The following is a 17,270-nucleotide window of genomic DNA, read 5'->3' as shown; positions in this document are numbered from 1 at the left end:
AAAATATTTGTTATTTGAAATGTACTAGTTTACTAAGACATCACAGTTTTGCACTATTTTGTGTTGACGATTCATATGAATTTCTTCAACAAAAGGACCTATGTTTCTGGCTGTGAAGCAACAAAATGTGACAAAGTTCGAGGGGTAGGATTACTTTTTGCAAGACACTGTAAATATACATCGGTATAAAGTCCTTTTTGCAAAGAAAGAAAACCAAAGCTGTGACCTCACCACTTCAGCTTTAAAGCGGTTCATTTTAAATCACCTCCCGTGAGTAATAAGCCTTTTTATATCAGGTGTACTGCGGAGCAGTAATAAAACTTGGCCTGGATCACAGCCATCAGCAGCTGCCATGCTGGTGAGAGAGCTGCCTTCATCAGTGTCGGGGGGCTCTTCACACTGATATGGAGCTTCATCAGTCAGGGTGACTCCAGCTGTCAGACGGTAGATTTATTCTCTCTCACGGCTCTCGCAGGGCAGATAGTATTGACTGATTACGCTGGGGAGGATATGTGTGCTCCCCCTAACCATAAACATGCCATCTTCCCACAGTCGCATAGCCATGGGAAACCACATCCATACCTGCTGCTCAGGAAGAATCTCTGCCTTTACGTTTTGGACATCAGAGCCAGTGTGAAGTGTGCATCTGATGCCTTTCTATAATTAGCAGCAGCAGGGAATGATACACTTTTCATTACTTGGCTCTGGCAGCTGATTTGCACACATCAGCAGCAGAACAGAACAGAGGTTCTGGTTTCCTTTTAGCTTCAAAGACCCTTTATGCTCTTTATGCACTTATTGAGTTAATGCAATTTGTGTTGCTGTTCTTAGAGCTAATTTCTGGTTCATTCAGTTGTTGACAACTCAGAATTTTGCAGCTTTGTAGAGATTTGCAAACCTCACACAGCCCAGAGTAAATCTTTAATAACTCATGTGCATTCATCAAGACTTCTGTGCCAAACAAACTCTGATTAATATGAAGCTTTCTTTATGATGCTTTGCCTCATACACAGGAAACTAGAGAATGCATATTTAGGTTTGATAAGCACCTCTTCCCTTTTTAGTGATATGCTAAGGCCTCTGCAAAAGAGAAAGAAAAAAAGTAGTCAGTATATCTTTTTTTGCAATAGCATCCTATTTGCAAAAATATCATTTACATATCAATTCTGCAGCAGTTTAAAGTAAATAACTTGCGTAAAATATGAAGTTGATGCCCTGACAGGTGTAGAGTCGAATCTCTCTGCACCAGCAATATAAGCATCTAGTTGACAAGAAGCCACATCGCCTCTAGTTTAGAGAGTGATGTAAATCAGACTAAAAGGTTTCCAGGTATTTAATCGGCTGAAATTATTTTCCTGTGTGAATTTCAAGTTTTATGACTCAAGTGTCAACACTGGGGACAGTAATGCTATCATAGGCGAAAAATAAAAAGCTCGCCAATCCACTCAGTGTCGGTGTAATCATTCACTCGGCTAGGCATGGGATAATCTCCAATGAAGGTAAACATACCTGTGGAAGTTTTTAAAGAGCTTCAGATTCAATGTTTATTAAACAGATTGCAGCCAAGTCATAAATCTGAAAAAAAAAAAAAAAAGAATTCTCAGATTTATCTCTCGCAATTTAGCTCGGAGGGGATTTACTCTGTTTGTACAATCTGTTAACATACATCTCAGGTCATTTGCAAAGGTCATACTAATGCAGAGAAGAGTATGTTCCAGAGCTTGATACACTAACTTAGTGTCTGACGGTTTCCTGCTGGAAAGAGGGAACTGTATCACTATGTTTGTATCAGAAGCTAAGACAGCGTCCATGAGTGAGTGTTTGCGTCACAGCGTTCCACGACGGTCAAAAGGTGGAGAGTCAGTGACCGCCACGGCAGTCACTGACTGCTGGCAGAGACGCCCCTCGATGGCGGATATCTTGAGGAGAGGAGGGGTGACTGAACAGGTGAGAAGGAGGAGCAGAAGGAGAAAGGGTGTCTGAATATGAACACATCCTGTAAGTTGACCTGTGGCAGGGCCAGGTGGACAGGAATGTGCTGTTGTATGTGGATGGGATCCTCCCTTGAGCGCCCCAGTATGCCCGCCATCACCCCACACCAGTGGGCTATTTATACCACGCTGTGGGAAAATAACATCCCCACCAGTGCAATCCGGGTCCTGCAAGGTTTACGCTCTCCACCCACATGCACACATGCAAAACACCACCCTCGCTCCCAACTTCCTCAATACAAACAGCTCCCTGCTGAACTGCAGCACATAACCACATTGAGGGATGAAGCACCGGCATGGTTACGAACCCCTACGTCGCTCAAACACTCTGCTCAGCCATGGTCACTTCTCAGAGGATGGGTTAGCTCCAGACCAGTGGAGGCACCTCAGATTAGAATATCCTGAGCAGATTATAAAAAGCAAAGACTAACCTGCAGCGCAAATATAAATTATAATGATGATTCAGCACATCTTTTTTTCCTGGTAGGGATTTAGCACATGACCACGTGAAACTATTCCAAACTCTTAAACTCTTTTTTCATATTTGCTCATGTTACAACCACAAACATCAGAAAACATCAGAACACGTTAATTGGATTTTATGTAGGCCAACAGAAAGTAGTGTGCAGTTGTAAAGTGGGAAATTATTACAGAGAGAAATTATTGCATTAAATTGAACCTACTTTTATTTGCAAAAATAACTCCAGTTCAGTTAGACTGGATAGTAAACGCCTATAAGCGTCAGTACTTTCCAACAAATCTCGATTGGATTTAGGCCTAGACTTTTATGAGGACATTCTGACATCTCGTTGTAGCTGCGGCTGTGTGTTTAGTGCTGTTGTCCCGCTGGATTGTGAGCCTTTTCTCCAGTTTCAAGTCGTCTACAAACCACTAATAAGATTTATTTCTGGACCGTCCCGTATTTAGCCAGTGTTCCCGGGGAATAAAATGATTGTTACAGCAAGATGCAGCCGCCACCTTCTTTGGTCAGGTTATGTGCAGACCTCGCCAGTTTTTTTCTCCCCAGTATAAGCAACCTCATCTTAAACTAATCCAATACGGTCATCCTGACCTGTCTGCTGTGTTTTCCCACTAATTGTCTGTAGCAAACCTCTGAGGCTGCATCTACACTGAGATTATTTAACAACGCCAAGGAACTCTGTTTACTTCTTAGTTGACTTTTGAAGGCAATTAATTGTAGTGGGTTTTATTTTGGGGTAGTAAAATAAATTTTAAAAAGCCTGAATTAATGCCACACCATTTTCAGATTTTTATTTGTAAAAGAAAATTGAAAGTAGATTTTTCATTCAGTTTGCTATGTTCTGCTTTGTGCTGGTTTATCACATCAAACCCCAACAGAAAACACCAAAATCTGTGGTCGCAATGTGATGAAATTTGAAAAAGTTCAACGTGTTTGAATACAAACACAAACTCTTGAATGATTAATGTAATACAGGGTGGTGATATTAACTGCTCCGTGGCTTTGGGTCAGCTTAGTCTAAAATGACCATATCATCTTACATAACCTGGACCACAAACTGTAAAAAATGTTGCAGTAACTTTAAATGATTTCACAAGCAGTGGCAGCGTTACCATAAACCCTCATTTTACCCACTCCTACCCCCTCGTTCTGTGAAAGAACTGCTGGTGTTCACCACAAGTGTGTGGTGATGCTTGAGTTGGTGTCTGATTCATTTCAAGGACTCTAGACTGCAGGTGATTGCTTCCAGTTCAAAGCCATTTTTAAGGAGTTGTTGTCTCATTTATATTGGTCTCATCAGGAGGTGGACCGGCAAATCCACCAAAAGACTACAAGAAAACCACAGCCTTCAGCCTTATCTCCCTGTTTTCTAAAAACGCTAAAAACTATTATTTCCACCAAATTTATATTTAAAATGTCTGCACACAGAGGAGGAAATGCATTTTATGTTTATGTAGTACACTTAAATGCATGGAAGCATGTCGGTGAACATCTGCTCATGGACAGAAACACTTTAAATATCACATGAATGGCCAGCTCTAAGAATACATTGGAGTCATGTTACTCTGATATAAAATATGAAAAACTTTGCAAAAATGTTAATGGATATAAATAAAGATTTCTCTACTGAGGCCAGGTCCGGGGAGCGGCCAGTGTAACACACTGGGCCCTCCAAACCATGCTCGCCTGCATTTTTGCACTTTTAACTCACACGCCACAAGTCATGGAGTGTAAAATGAGGGTGCAGCACTCATCTTCCAGGGCTAATTGTATCATAAATTCACAAGCTGCTAAAAGACAGGCATGGCTGGAATTCACACATGAGCCATTACTTTCTCCCAGCCAACATTGCATGCATCTTATGTATATGTGAGTGTGTGCCCCTGCTATGAATGGGCATTGTCATTATTTAAACAAATGTCGAAATAAATGGTTTTAGGAAATGATGAATTAGGTGAGTAATAGTGTTTAGTAAATAGTGTTTGCAAGTGTAATGAAGTCAAGATGTGGGATTCAGATGGATTCCTCCTTAATGGTGAGACTGGATGAAGAGATGTTTCAACAAGCACCATGTTGAGGTTGTGCACACTTTTGCACACAGATACTGAACCTTTTTCATTCTTTGTATTTTTCTTTTTTTGTCTAAATTGTCCTGGGCATATTTCACATTAAAGCTATAAAACCATACAGCCGTCTTTTTGCTTGAGTTCTCATTATCTTCCACTGCCTTCTTTTCCTGTGGGGTTCTCAAAGGTTCATTTTACATGCTCTTATTTGATTTGATTTTAAAGTGACATTTTATCATTTAGTTTAAGAGTTTATTGTTGATTTTTACATCATTAAAAGCATCCGCACCCACATACCTGTCAAAACTCTCAAACTTTGTACACTCCCAAAAAGGTCACAAAGGTCAGTCAAACAGACGCTCTTATATGCTCTGAGGAGCAAATTAATGAACAGAGGTGATCTGGCTTTTGCCATTTGCTGCGCCTAAAGTGGAAAAACCTGCCTCTTCACATTAGGATGTATCCTTGTTTTCTTTTCCACATTGTTTCAATTTTCATCTTAAATTTCTTGAGTGTCCAGCACTTTAGTCAGGTTCTGTTCTTTTGTAAACAGAAATCTTATGGTCTCATGTTTTACATGGCAAAGAAAGTGCAAGCTAGAACAAATGTGTAAACCTTTGAAAGCCATGTTAACCAGGATCCTGACCTATATCGGAACCTGTTGACTTATAATGCAGAGGTGTGTTTTTGACCGGTCTATGACTAATTGTGCTGTGTTAACCTTGCTGTGAATGGGACAAATGTGACAGAGATTTACAATCCTCTGGGGTTTTTTTTTTACCTCCTAACATTGGCTCTGATTTCTCTCCTCTAACTTTAATTCTATATTTGTGAACATGTGTAAATATTTCACACGCTTTTCTGACACCCACAGGATCTCAGGTCAGCTATTTTTGAAGAAGACATGCCACATCTTGAGAGGAAAGTCATCTAAGATGATGTTGTAGACTCGAGACAATATGCAATGCAGGTTCAAGCCAAAGAAAACTAAGAAAAGAAAAAACTTCCACACTAATCCCCCGCTCCCGCCACACCTTCACCTCCCGTGAGAAGTTCCTAGTTCCCAGGAACCAGTGTGTGTCTGCATGTGTTTGTGTTGCAATAACGCACCAGACCCCCTCAACTTCCTCTTTCGGCCTTCTATGTTTTATGGCACCTCGTCTCTGCCATACAGCTGCTGTCTCTGCAGCTTCCCTTTGCTCTGATTGGATGATGCAGGAGTTTGACAGGAGATGGTGATCGGGAAGAGAAAGGGAAGCACCTGGGATGAGGTGGGAAGCTGGATGAGATGATGGACACGTCCACGGATCCTTGTTACGTTTCACTTTCCCACCACACTGCATCTGTGCAAAATGATATTGTAGATCCCCACTTACAGTACATTGCAAATGTATTCATACCCTCTGTTCAGTTGAGCTTTAAAAAAATTGTTGAAAATTGAGGCATTTAATTTCAGACATCTCTCCTCTTGTAACCCTAACAAGATTATCCTCAGCCCACCAGACTTGTTGAGGATAACACTTCTTCACAGCGGAAGACCACTAAACAGACAAGCACTAAACTGACCAACTACCAACAAATTAAAGCAAGTAAGATGAAAAAAAATTGGAGGAACACCAAAACACCAGCATCAACCAAAATCATTACTTTTTAAATTTTGCCTTAACTTAAACTGCCCACATTGTCAGCAGCTATTGGTATTGAAAGGAAAGTACTCTGGAGTCTGTTGAACATGGATGCAAAGACTCACTGGTCTCCAGGTGAGCGTGCGTCATGTACAGCAAGTTTTGATTAGTTCTGCACATCTTGAGAGTGAAACAATTCCTTGTTCTTGTTTGCAGAAGAATTTGTGCTCAGTCAGATTCAATGGCGAGCAATCCAGTCAGAAAAATGCTCTGACCTAAATTGTTTCATTGTAATTTCTGGCTGCATGTTTAGAGTTGCTGCTCTGCTGGAAAGTACACATTTGTCCCATTTGCAAGTATTTCGCAGGTTTCAGCAGATTTATTAGATTATTGAAGCCATCCATCCTGACATCTATCTTATTTATCCCCTCGATCATGTGCAGGGTCACAGGGGAGCTGGTGCCTATCTCCAGCAGTCACAGGTTGTGCACCCAGGTCATGTCAGAAGTCAGAACAAATGGACGGACAGCGTGAACGCTGCTTGGACTGTGAGAGAAAACTGAAGTACCTCGAGAAAACCCATGCATGCAGTGGGAACTTCACACAGAACTGGATTGGGAACTGAGAACTTCTGACTAACAAGGCAACATTGTTGACCATCGAGGCAGCTTGCTTTATAAGAAGAATGAGAACAGTGAATGTAAAAGAGTTTCAAACTAAATCTTGAATCCTGAGTTATAAAACCACTCATAAGCTCAGATGAGGTTCCCCACCCCGCCCCCTCAACGTTGGCCAAAAAACCCCGAGGACAAGCTTCACCCTCAAAGGCCTTGGGAGACTAAAGGATTTCTCAAACAGGCATGACAGAATCAAAGCATCACTCCAGGTATGTTTTTGATAAGGGAATAACATTGTAACATGATGTAAAGCTCAAAAAAGTAGATTTTTGCATAATGCTGCCCCTTTAATGAAATTACAAAAATCTCTAAATCTTTTTTCCACATCGTCATAATGGAGTAAATTTGTGTGTAGAATTTTAAGGGAAGAGGTTAACTTAGTACAATGTGGAATAAGACTGTAACAAATCAAAATGTGGAAAAAGTGAAGCACTGTGAGTATTTTACAGATGCATTGTATATGGTTTTCTGCAGAGGTTGCAAAAATGCAGAACTAACAGCGGTGCAAAACTTACACTACCCATCACATTGAGCACATTAGAAAACTGTGAAGTACAATAAGACCTCTTGTATGTTGTTGAGTGACTTTCCCTTTGAGCTGAAAACAGGGCTGTTATGAAAGAAGATCTGCTAGAGGCTGTGGAGGACCAGAAAGTGAAAACCACCTTTGAGCAGGACAACACGCAACCTAAGCTAGGAGAGATTTCAGGTTCTAGATGTGCAAAGATGGCTGAGTCTTAACCCAAAGGACAACTTTGATTACAGCAAAGTTTTATCTATGTAACATGTAACATGGGCCAAATACAAAAGTATGTCAGGCATTTATGTAATTGTAACAGTTTGCAATACTAGCATTAGCATGTAGCTGACAGCACTTCATGGTAGCGTAATACTAAAGCGCTGATCAAATAACGTACTTATGGGTATAAATAAATGTTACACAGCATTGTTCCTCTCTATTTTCTTGTGGGTCACAGTAAAGTCATCCCATTAAGTCATTAGGAGCAGACACAACTGCATGTTTCCACATCAACCAGCGAGATAAAATTAGGACCTTGCACTTAAATAATCAAGGGATTTATAATTAAGTTTTATGTTTGCCTCTGTTTAAACCAAAAGCCAGCAGACCAAATTAAAACCTGCAGACGCCATGTCTGAAATGCAGTACAGGAGGTGAAGGTTGAGGTGAATTAATAATTTAAAGTGCTGTTTCTTTAAGACTACAAAGTCAAGTGTGGGATTGTGGCGCTGTGGTTCCATCAGTTTTTTTTTTGACAGGAAATCTAATCAAGATATGTCAATACGAGTGGGCAATAGAGTTCTCCAGTTTGCTTTAAAACGCAGATAAAATGTGCAGAAGTTGATATTTCAGTCCGTTACTGTCAAAAGCCACACACACATGTGTGTGTGTTTGAATCCGGCTCTGTGTGTCTAGTACATGTGCAGTATTCCTGACCTCTGATCACATAAAGTATTTTAATCCAATCAGCTTCGTTTTCACATGACTGTCACACACTCGCTGCTGCCATGGTAACGTGCAGAGGAAGGAAAGAAAGCACTGGAGAGAAACACCAGGCATGTTGTCGCCTCTTTAGTCACTGTGAAATTAACACACACAAACACACATTACACAAGGTTTTATTTACTTTTTTTAATTTTACAACGGAAGGGGCTTCTTCTTCTTTTTGTTTTTTAAACCTTTACTACCACAATTTATGTTTGGTTATGATGACGAATTGATTGAATGCAGACAACAAAATTGAAGGTTCTGTGTGCACTTATGTCCCTTCTTATTTTTTGCAGAACTGGCAAGATTCATGCGGTTACATTCAGACACGGGGCATATCCAGGCTCAGAAGTACAGAGAAAGGTTGGGCAATGGGCGGCAGACACTGAAAGTAAGAGGAAGACAGACAGGATGGACGAAACTGCAAAACTGCTGTCGCTCACTGTGACGCATTTAGAAGCAAACCATAGATTAAAAAAGAGCAACCTTCAGTGCCATTAAAAGAGGCTTTTACAAACACAGCCTCCGAGCTGTTTTAATGGAACATGATGACAAAGAGAGATAAATGTGATCACAACAGTGACAAACTCAACTTCCCTTGAAAGGTGAAAAGGTGAGCCTGTGCCCTGTGGTTTGCTTTTTGGCACGCTACCCTCTGCTGCTTCTCATTTTTTCTCTGACATTTCCTGTTCTATCTCAAGTCGAAGACTCAGAGTACTATAATCTGAGAGCCAGATTACTGCACTGCAGTATTATAAACTACCACTGAACTTTATAATACTTTTTAAAAATTATTATAATTAAATTGTGTTTCACATACGATTTAAAGTAAAGCTAAAGGCATCAGCTGCGGAGGGAGGACGATTTTGAGCCCTGTGTTGCAGCTCCCTCTGTGCAACAGTGAGCAAAGCGCTCTACCTGCTGGACAAAAGTAGCATGAGCAGGCTGTTTAAAACAGAGCGCCTTGACACCATTAGTTTGCTGTAGAACAAGATAGTAAGGAGAAGTTGCTCTGTGAAACAATTGAGAGACAGCGTGTGTCCTTTTGCCCAACAAAACCTGGTATTGGAAAATATAACGCACACTGAACGTTAAGATGCTGCACCTGGGAGGATACTCTGACTCACAGTTTCATTCTCATGATCCAGTCTTGACTCTGTTGTTTTACTTATATTTAATGCAATCCATATCAAAGGTTTTTTTCCTGGAAGTATTCTGCATATTTTTAGAACAATGGTTCATAAACAGTGACAGCACCTAGTGTGGGAACAATATTTAAGTAAATTTCTTTTGTTCTGGAGATCTGACAATAATCAAACCTGGTTAATTCCACAGACATTGAACTAAAATAATGGAGATAATTACAGTTAACCAAAGATTTAACAAGGAGGTTAAACCAAGGAGGTGATTACTTTCTTTCAAAGAGCCAGAAGACTTTTAAACACTTTTTCCCTTAAAGAACAAAATCCATCATGCAGAAAGACTCCAGGCTGAGAATCAAACCCAGGACCTTCTTGCTGCAGGGCAACAGTGCTACCAACTGCACCACCATGCAGCCCATGAATGAAATCATCATTTGAAATCTAAACTGCAGTTTGAGTTTACTCAGGTTAATTTGTCTTGTAACATGAGTTGGATAATCTAAAACATTCAAATGCTTTGGCACATAAACCGTAAGTAATTGGTTCCATGGACTAATTTCATTTTTTTTTTAAATTCTCACAGTTTTACTTTACCAGTGAATTAAAAATTAAGGTTCTGCACTGTTAGCTTCAGTCGTTAGGATTACAGTTTTCATTTGTTAGATCAGGGATCTGCAGCCTGCAGCTCGGAAGCTGTAAGTGGCTGTTTGTCTCATTTAACTTTGGTGTGATAATTTAATAAAAGACAATATATTAATCTGTTATTGTTTATCCCCATGAAAGATTGCTGGCCACTGGTAAATTTGATGTAGAACTGAGACTTAGCGCCACCCAAAGGTTATTAGAGGCCTGAATTCGAAACATTTCTATTCATAAACCAACAGAAGTTGGGGTTGGCTTGTGGCTCAAAAGAAAACCATTTTTGAGAACCTCTGCTTTAAATAATTCAGAGAGAAAGAATCGGTTCACAGATTAAATGGGTTGTTTTTCGGGGAAAAGTGTCTGTTTCAACCAGTGGCAGTTTTTAACGCTGATCATTTCAGTCCGGACTTCAAACTCTTATCGTGATAATGATCAGCTCAAGTTGAGGCCCTGTGACAGACAGGAAGCACATAGAGCAAATCATTTTATTCATAGAACAGGAAAAGAGAAGATGTCCCTTCCTGCTGTGAGTTGAGATACAATGAGTTATTGTTGTTATTCATTTAATTAAAGAGTTATTGTAGCAGTCTGCATCACAACTAATCTAAAGAAGCCTCTGACTGAAGACATTATGTTTTTCTGACAGTCTCATGAAGAGGATGCTGAGGATTATTCATAATTTATCGATTTGATGTAAAATCTGTCTTTGCACTGACAGAGAAACTGGCCAGTGTTATAATTAAAGATGAGACTAAATGCAGAGTTTCAATGCCTTCCTTCAGATTAAAGCGTGTAGAGTGTAGAGTGTAGCATGTAGCGTATAGTGATGTTTTCCACCTGATCTCAGATCGTTCAGACGAGTTTAGTGGAGAAACACCCCAACAGACTTGTATCTGTAATTAAAGTGAAACTCAGTTCTACAAGAGTGATTACTGTCCGAGTCACGGATTAATGTGGTTGAACAACTCAACATTTTGATTGGCTGGGCTCATTACCTTGGCAGACAGTTTGTTTCATATTTATAAAAAACTTCCAAGAGTTCAATACAGGTCATGTAAGTATCACCAGTCGTACTTGCAAACTGACTCCCAATGTCAATTGATCAAATATCATAACTTCAGACATTTAATTAACTCCTCAGTTGCTACAAAGTTAGGTAATTTATTATTTTGGCATTTATTCTGCTTACAGTTCAGGGGTGCCATTACATCAAACAGCACTTTCCATTTCTTCTTAGTTCCAACTTATTAATCTCAGCTATAAAAAGGAAATGCATAAACGTTAAGAAATGGATTACATAGATTGCAGCTTTAAGTAATTTATTAACTTACAACACAGAGGCTGGTGGAAGTGATTTCACTTACGGTAAACCTAAAATTTTGAATACTCCCGCTGCAGTCTTCTCAAAAGGTGACTATAAAAATTTAATGTGATAAGAGATGACAGAATGAAAACTTGAGACAGAACTGATGTAAAACAATGAGTCCAGTGAATATGTTGACTAATTCGACATATTAAGAAAAAAAACAAAAAAAATGGTTAGTGTGTTAGAGATGCAACCATCAGGCTTTTGCAGTTTTCTCAGGGTCAAACCTACCAATATTGGCTTTTTCTTTCTCCAAATAATATAAATGTCAAACCATCATGTGTGCTTGATTTATGAGGTGTAAATAATTACATCCTGTCAGAGTTCACAAGCCAAGAAAAGCATGAGCTCTTAGTTTTGATGCACTTCGGGAAACAGATCTTTTAAAAGCCCTGATCTGCCGTTTGCACATCGTGGAAAACCGGTCCGATTCCTTTCTGTGGTGGATGGATCGGTGCATCTCTAGTGATGTCTTCTGCGCACAATAAGAAGCAACTTCATGAGCGAATATCCACATGCAGGTGTTTTTACTTTGTAATAAAATGCTGAAATTAAGGTTGGAATTTGAGCCAAATTAAGCTGTAGCTGCAGATTATCTTAATTACTTTTATTGTCATTAGCATCCCCTAAAAAAGTGAAAAAACACAAAAATCAGAATGGTTTATTTACTTGCCTTAACAATAGGAAGTTCTGCATTTTCCTTTGTTGTGTCTAATATGTATCTCTATTTACGTTTTCCTAATTATTTATGAATTCGGAGTATAATCCGTAAAGCTATCCCTACTATAATCATATAGTAAATGAACAGAACTGCCAAAGTGATGTGATCAGGCTTCTAAGAAAAAGAAGGTGATTAGTTTCTTTCATCTGTATAATTAGACATACAGAAGCTTCAGCCACACACTCCTTTATAGTACAGAATAGCTTTAGAAACTTATAACACAGGAAATTTTCTTTTTTTTTCTCATCACTTACCCACAAATCACCTTCAAAAACAGCCAACCCACACACACACAGAGACTCACACGTTAACTCGTTAACTCTGAAATGCGGGGCAACTTCAAGGGTATTATACAGTATGATAATAATAAAACAAAGCATTCGGACATCATTTAGCTTCAGATAAGACACCCACTCGTGGACGAGGTGAGGACAGAGCAGTGGGACAGTATGTCTGTAAAGTCTCCTTAAGAAGCAGGGATCTTGTTGTTCATCAAAAGCGAAAGCTTCTTTTTCACGTCCGCAGGCTGCACACGGCTCATTTTCCACTTTTCTACCTCCTTCCTCATCTCCTCCTCCTCTTTCATCACTCAGAGCCACCAGAAACGAATGTAAACGATGAGCATGATGAAAAAGACGCCCCCTGCTGCCAGCTTGGCGTAAGTGGAGCGGGTGTTCAGGTATTTGGCGTCGCTCCTGTATTTCTTCGACAGGCTGGACAAGTTGCTGGCCTTGGAGTCTAGTGCTGTGCGAGGAAGATGAGGGAGAAGACGATGAGTGCAAAGCAAAAGCAGACTTTTTCTTTTTTTTATGACAGGAGAGCAAATGCTTGACTCACCAGAGAGCGCCTCCCCTCTCTGCAGGACCTCCTCGATGTTCGCCACCATGATCCTCTGCACGTCCTGCAGCTCAGTGTTGATGCTGCCCAGGTTCCTTCTGGCTCGGCTGTCGATGTACAACTTCTTGGTTTTTTGAATGTAGGTGTCTGAGGAAGCGGCATTAATGAGCAGATTCCTGCAGTCCTACCTTCTCAGACTTAATCATGATGCTCAGACTCATAACTCTGATCATTTTTTGTCCTCATTTGATCCTGAGAGTTAGGGCTGCAACTAGTAATTATAAAAATATTTGAAATATTTTTTTTTTAAATATATTTGAAAAAAATTTTATTATGTCAATTTTAAGTCTTTCATATTTAATTTCAATCTTTTGTGAATTTGCGAAAAATCACAAGAAACTCAAATTTTCAAGAATGGGGAAAAAAATATTGTCAATTCATCAATTACAGCTCAAAATTGTAATGACATTCATGAGCATGAGTCAGTGTCTGAACAAATATATTAATATTAAAAAAATTATCAGTATGTTTAAATATTCCAAAGCAGGTTCTTACATGCTGTCAGTCATACTGTCAGAGTCTTTTGTTTCTTACCAAACTCGATGAAGGAGTAAGGACGGGACACTGTGGGGACCTTCTTTCCGTGCTGCTCATGAAACTCTGCCTGCAGGTCTTCAAGGTACGCAAAGGCTAGCTTCTTGGAAAAGCTGGCTTCCGACAGCACAAGGTAGCAAACTCCTTGTTCTATGAAATAGCTGAAGGGAAAACCAAGACGTGGATCATGTTAAAAACTCAAAGCGGCAAAGGAGACGGAGAAAGAATTATCGAGTGTGGAGTAAGTAAAGCTTGTTCTTTGTTTGTGTAAATTTTGAAGATGAGGATGGGGCTACTCCTTACTGAGCTACCAATCCAAGTAGGAGTGAGGGAGGCAACCAAAAATAAACAGTGAAAAAAAGTTGCAAAAAAGATTTTCAGCTTTTATTAAGGCTTGATGTGTTGATTCTGTTTATTTTTATTGTTTTTTTTTCCTTTTTAGAAAATAAATAAAAGAAGTTAAACAAAAATAAGTGGTTTGGATTCCTCAAGAGATTTGAATCTAAAGGGAAGTTAAAATAAACATTTAATTTGGTTTCCTCTTTAAAAAATTGATTTAAAATAGACTCACTTATTTTAATGATACAATATTTTGAACTGCTAGAAATTAGTTTGGTCTCTGTACAGATTTAGCTTCACTGTCCAGATAGAGTTCTGGAAACAATGATTGGGTTTTGCTTCATTTGGCATTTTTGAAAGAGAGAAAACTAATGGGAGCAAACTATATTTTCTGGGGTTTTTTTTTTTTTTTTAAACTCAATTAATAAAAAAAACATTTTTTTGGCAGTCAACATGGTTTGCTAAACATCTTCACACTCACTGAAACGCCATCGTTCCAGCCTCTAAGGTGCAGCGTGTGGGACTCTGTTCGTTGAGTTTCCTGAAAAGCTGCTTGGCCTGAGTCTGGTACTGCTGAAGGTCTCGACCCACCTGAAGAAAAATAGGAAAAAAAAATTTGCTCTTATCAAATAACTTGCCGATTATGTTAACCATAAAACACCTGGATGCTGGTTTTATGAGCACCTTCACAGAGTGACTGCACAAGCAAATGTATCTATGAGGGGATAATGGCAGCTTAACTACTTGGAAGAAAAACCAAAACATTTTTTTGTACTACATTTGCTCATTTTTTGCCTTGATAATGGATTTAAATGAAAGACGATGCCATTTCTAACAGTTAGTACAGGGCCTGTTGGGCTGGGCTGAATAACAATAAATGACGGCATTACCACTGCAGCATCACAGAAAGACAGATGATGAAGCACAAAGCAGAGACACAACAAACCTTCTCGCTTCCCTTTTTGAAAGCACACAAGAAAGTGAAGAAAAACATGTTAGAATGCTATGAAGCTATGCACAAAATAAAACAGCTCATTGTGTTACAGAGGCTCTTAGCCAGTTCTCAGATTGGAAGCATATTTTTAAAGTTCTTAATTGTCGTCTGATCCTTTAGTCTAAAATGACAGCACAACTTTTCACAAGAGAAGCAAGATAATGTCAACATACCAATACTGACCTCTGGAGGCTCATATAGGTAAAGCCGTGGCAATGAAGTATGCACAGTCATGGTTGATACTTTTGCCAGGAACACAAATGTAGCCGTCTTGTGTCTGTAGTTTTAACAACTTTAGCTTTTAAACGTTTGTATGGTGTGGAGAAACGTTTTACATTTATTAACAATTGCATTAAATTTAAGTGAAGGGTAGAAATTTTGAAAGATAACTTCTTTATAACTTCTGCAACCTGGGTTGTTGCGTATAACGTTCTGGAGCAAATTACATCTAATGGTGAGAAACTACACTTGGTCTTGTCAGTGCTTCATGTTGATCAGCTCAGTGTTTGTTTTTTTTCTTCTTCTTCTCCACTTGTTTTCTGAGAAATGAGCACAGCTTCTCAGTGGAGTTAAGATTGCGGCGGTTCCTTCCTTGGCAACAAGTCTACAATGTCATTGAGGTTAACAATTAGTCAGTTGGTTTTACCTGTAACATTATTTCTACTAATGGGAGAATGCACCTACTTCTAAAAGGAAGTTGTACTTGGAGGACGTTTTGATATTTTATTCACGGTAGTTCTGTCAGGCAGTGTGAGTAAGCAGCACAGGACCCATGATACCTTTTCTAAAATTCCTGATAAAAGTTTCAGTCTGTCCTTGATTTAAAGTTTGTTGATAGAATCTGCTTCTATGTCGCTGAGATTTCTACTTGCATTGTACATTTAGAGGCCAAAATGTTTGTCTTTTCATTATAAAATAGCTCAAGTTTAGTCAAGCTGGACTGGGACTGAAGGCCCCTCAGTCCTGAATTTAGCTTTAGCCATCTGACAGTAACAAAAGTTACAATTTCAGTGCATGCCACTCTTTTCAGATTACTATTAAAAGCAATCTGTTTTCCTTCCACTTTGACTTGGTCTATTATTTCATAACATCCCAGAAAAATCCATTGAAGGATGTGGCAAAATGAATGATTTTGCAAGGCACTGGATTTATCACACCGACAGATTTATGTATTGATTTCAGTGACTCTGCTGAAATTAAGTTAATCATTTTGTGTCAGAGTTGGAAATGAAACACAGAAAATTGGTTTTAATAATAAATGATCAGACACAGGCCACATACCCATGTCTGATCATTCCATGCAATAATCTAAAATAATCTTAATTGTTACCACAAAAATCTAAACTTAAAAACTTGCAAAACACAACATTTGTTCTACGACTGTCTACAATAGAATTCATATTTCTTGAACATTTCTTGTAATGTGATTTAAAAGTATGTGCCATAATTTACTATATAAATATAAAGTGCCCAGTTTTTGCAAATTATGTGAAGGTAGATTTCTGTTTTTTAGTTACATTAAATATTTGTCTACAGTGCAGTGCTGTCATTCCTAGTCAGCTTATTCATCAGAACTAAGATCTATTAATGGAAGCTCTTTCATTTCATTTATCCTCTTTCGGTGAAAAAGTCAACAAAAACTAAAACCTCTGCTCAGAAGCACAGAAGATTCCACACTAAGAGAGACTGATTACTGTTGTGGGTAATATGCAGGCCTACTTCAAATAGTCACTCAGCTGATAAAACAAAGTTTAGCCCATTAGCTACTTATAATGAGACCTGAATGCCCCGGGATCCTCACATCTTGAGTAAACCTGCTCCCTACTACTAAGACGGTCACACCTGATCTTTGTCAGCTAACGTGTCACTGAATTACATCCCCAGAGAAACCAGCTACAGGGGTAGAAATGTTGAGAAATGAACCTGCTCGTCCTCCTGCATTGAAGCGGCCAGCGGCAGACCGTCAGCCAGCCGAGCGATCATCGTCAGCAGCAACATCTCTGCGAAGTGTCCCGCTGTGTGTCCACGGCCCGGAGAAAAGTCCCAGCTGGTTGGCAGCGGCGTTAGCACTGACGGGCGGGCTGTAAAAGTGACAACACCACAGGGGAGACGCGCTGAGCTGGCCGGAAATACTGCAGCGTTTAGCGTCACAGTCAAATACCGCCGACGCGGAAATGAATGCGCACACAGATAAAGTTCCGCACCAAGTTAATTCCATTCTGAGGTTGTGAATCTAAAAAGTTGGGACAGTGCTGCTGTACTAGTACAAAATAAAATAAGTCGCCAGA

General features: G+C 39.4%; 1 protein-coding gene across 2 annotated transcripts; it reads right to left on the bottom strand.

The window, feature by feature from the left end:
• Window positions 1–11,272: 11,272 nt before the first annotated feature.
• On the bottom strand, window positions 11,273–17,132 carry sec22bb (SEC22 homolog B, vesicle trafficking protein b). 2 transcript variants are annotated; one of them, XM_028028466.1, is made up of 6 exons: window positions 16,906–17,132; window positions 14,935–14,946; window positions 14,470–14,579; window positions 13,650–13,810; window positions 13,056–13,202; window positions 11,273–12,962 (listed from the first exon to the last, which is right to left on the bottom strand). In XM_028028466.1, exons 1-6 carry the CDS (start codon window positions 16,978–16,980, stop codon window positions 12,808–12,810), a joined length of 660 nt encoding a protein of 219 aa, XP_027884267.1. In that variant the 5' UTR covers window positions 16,981–17,132; the 3' UTR covers window positions 11,273–12,807. The 2 variants fall into 2 exon arrangements, with proteins under 2 accessions (XP_027884267.1, XP_027884268.1); XM_028028467.1 differs by lacking the exon at window positions 14,935–14,946 and having other exon boundaries at window positions 16,906–17,130.
• Between the last annotated feature and the right edge of the window lie 138 nt (window positions 17,133–17,270).

This window comes from Xiphophorus couchianus, chromosome 9, assembly GCF_001444195.1.
Source record: "Xiphophorus couchianus chromosome 9, X_couchianus-1.0, whole genome shotgun sequence".
Lineage (NCBI taxonomy): Eukaryota > Metazoa > Chordata > Actinopteri > Cyprinodontiformes > Poeciliidae > Xiphophorus > Xiphophorus couchianus.
This window is presented reverse-complemented; position numbering and strand designations above follow the sequence as displayed.

Excerpts from the sequence above, each read along its gene's own strand:
- sec22bb (XM_028028466.1), bottom strand. The coding sequence starts at position 16,980 with ATGTTGCTGCTGACGATGATCGCTCGGCTGGCTGACGGTCTGCCGCTG. Across the intron at positions 13,203-13,649 it reads TTACTCCTTCATCGAGTTTG|ACACCTACATTCAAAAAACC; the intron begins GTAAGAAACAAA and ends CCGCTTCCTCAG. Across the intron at positions 12,963-13,055 it reads GAGAGGGGAGGCGCTCTCTG|CACTAGACTCCAAGGCCAGC; the intron begins GTGAGTCAAGCA and ends TTCCTCGCACAG.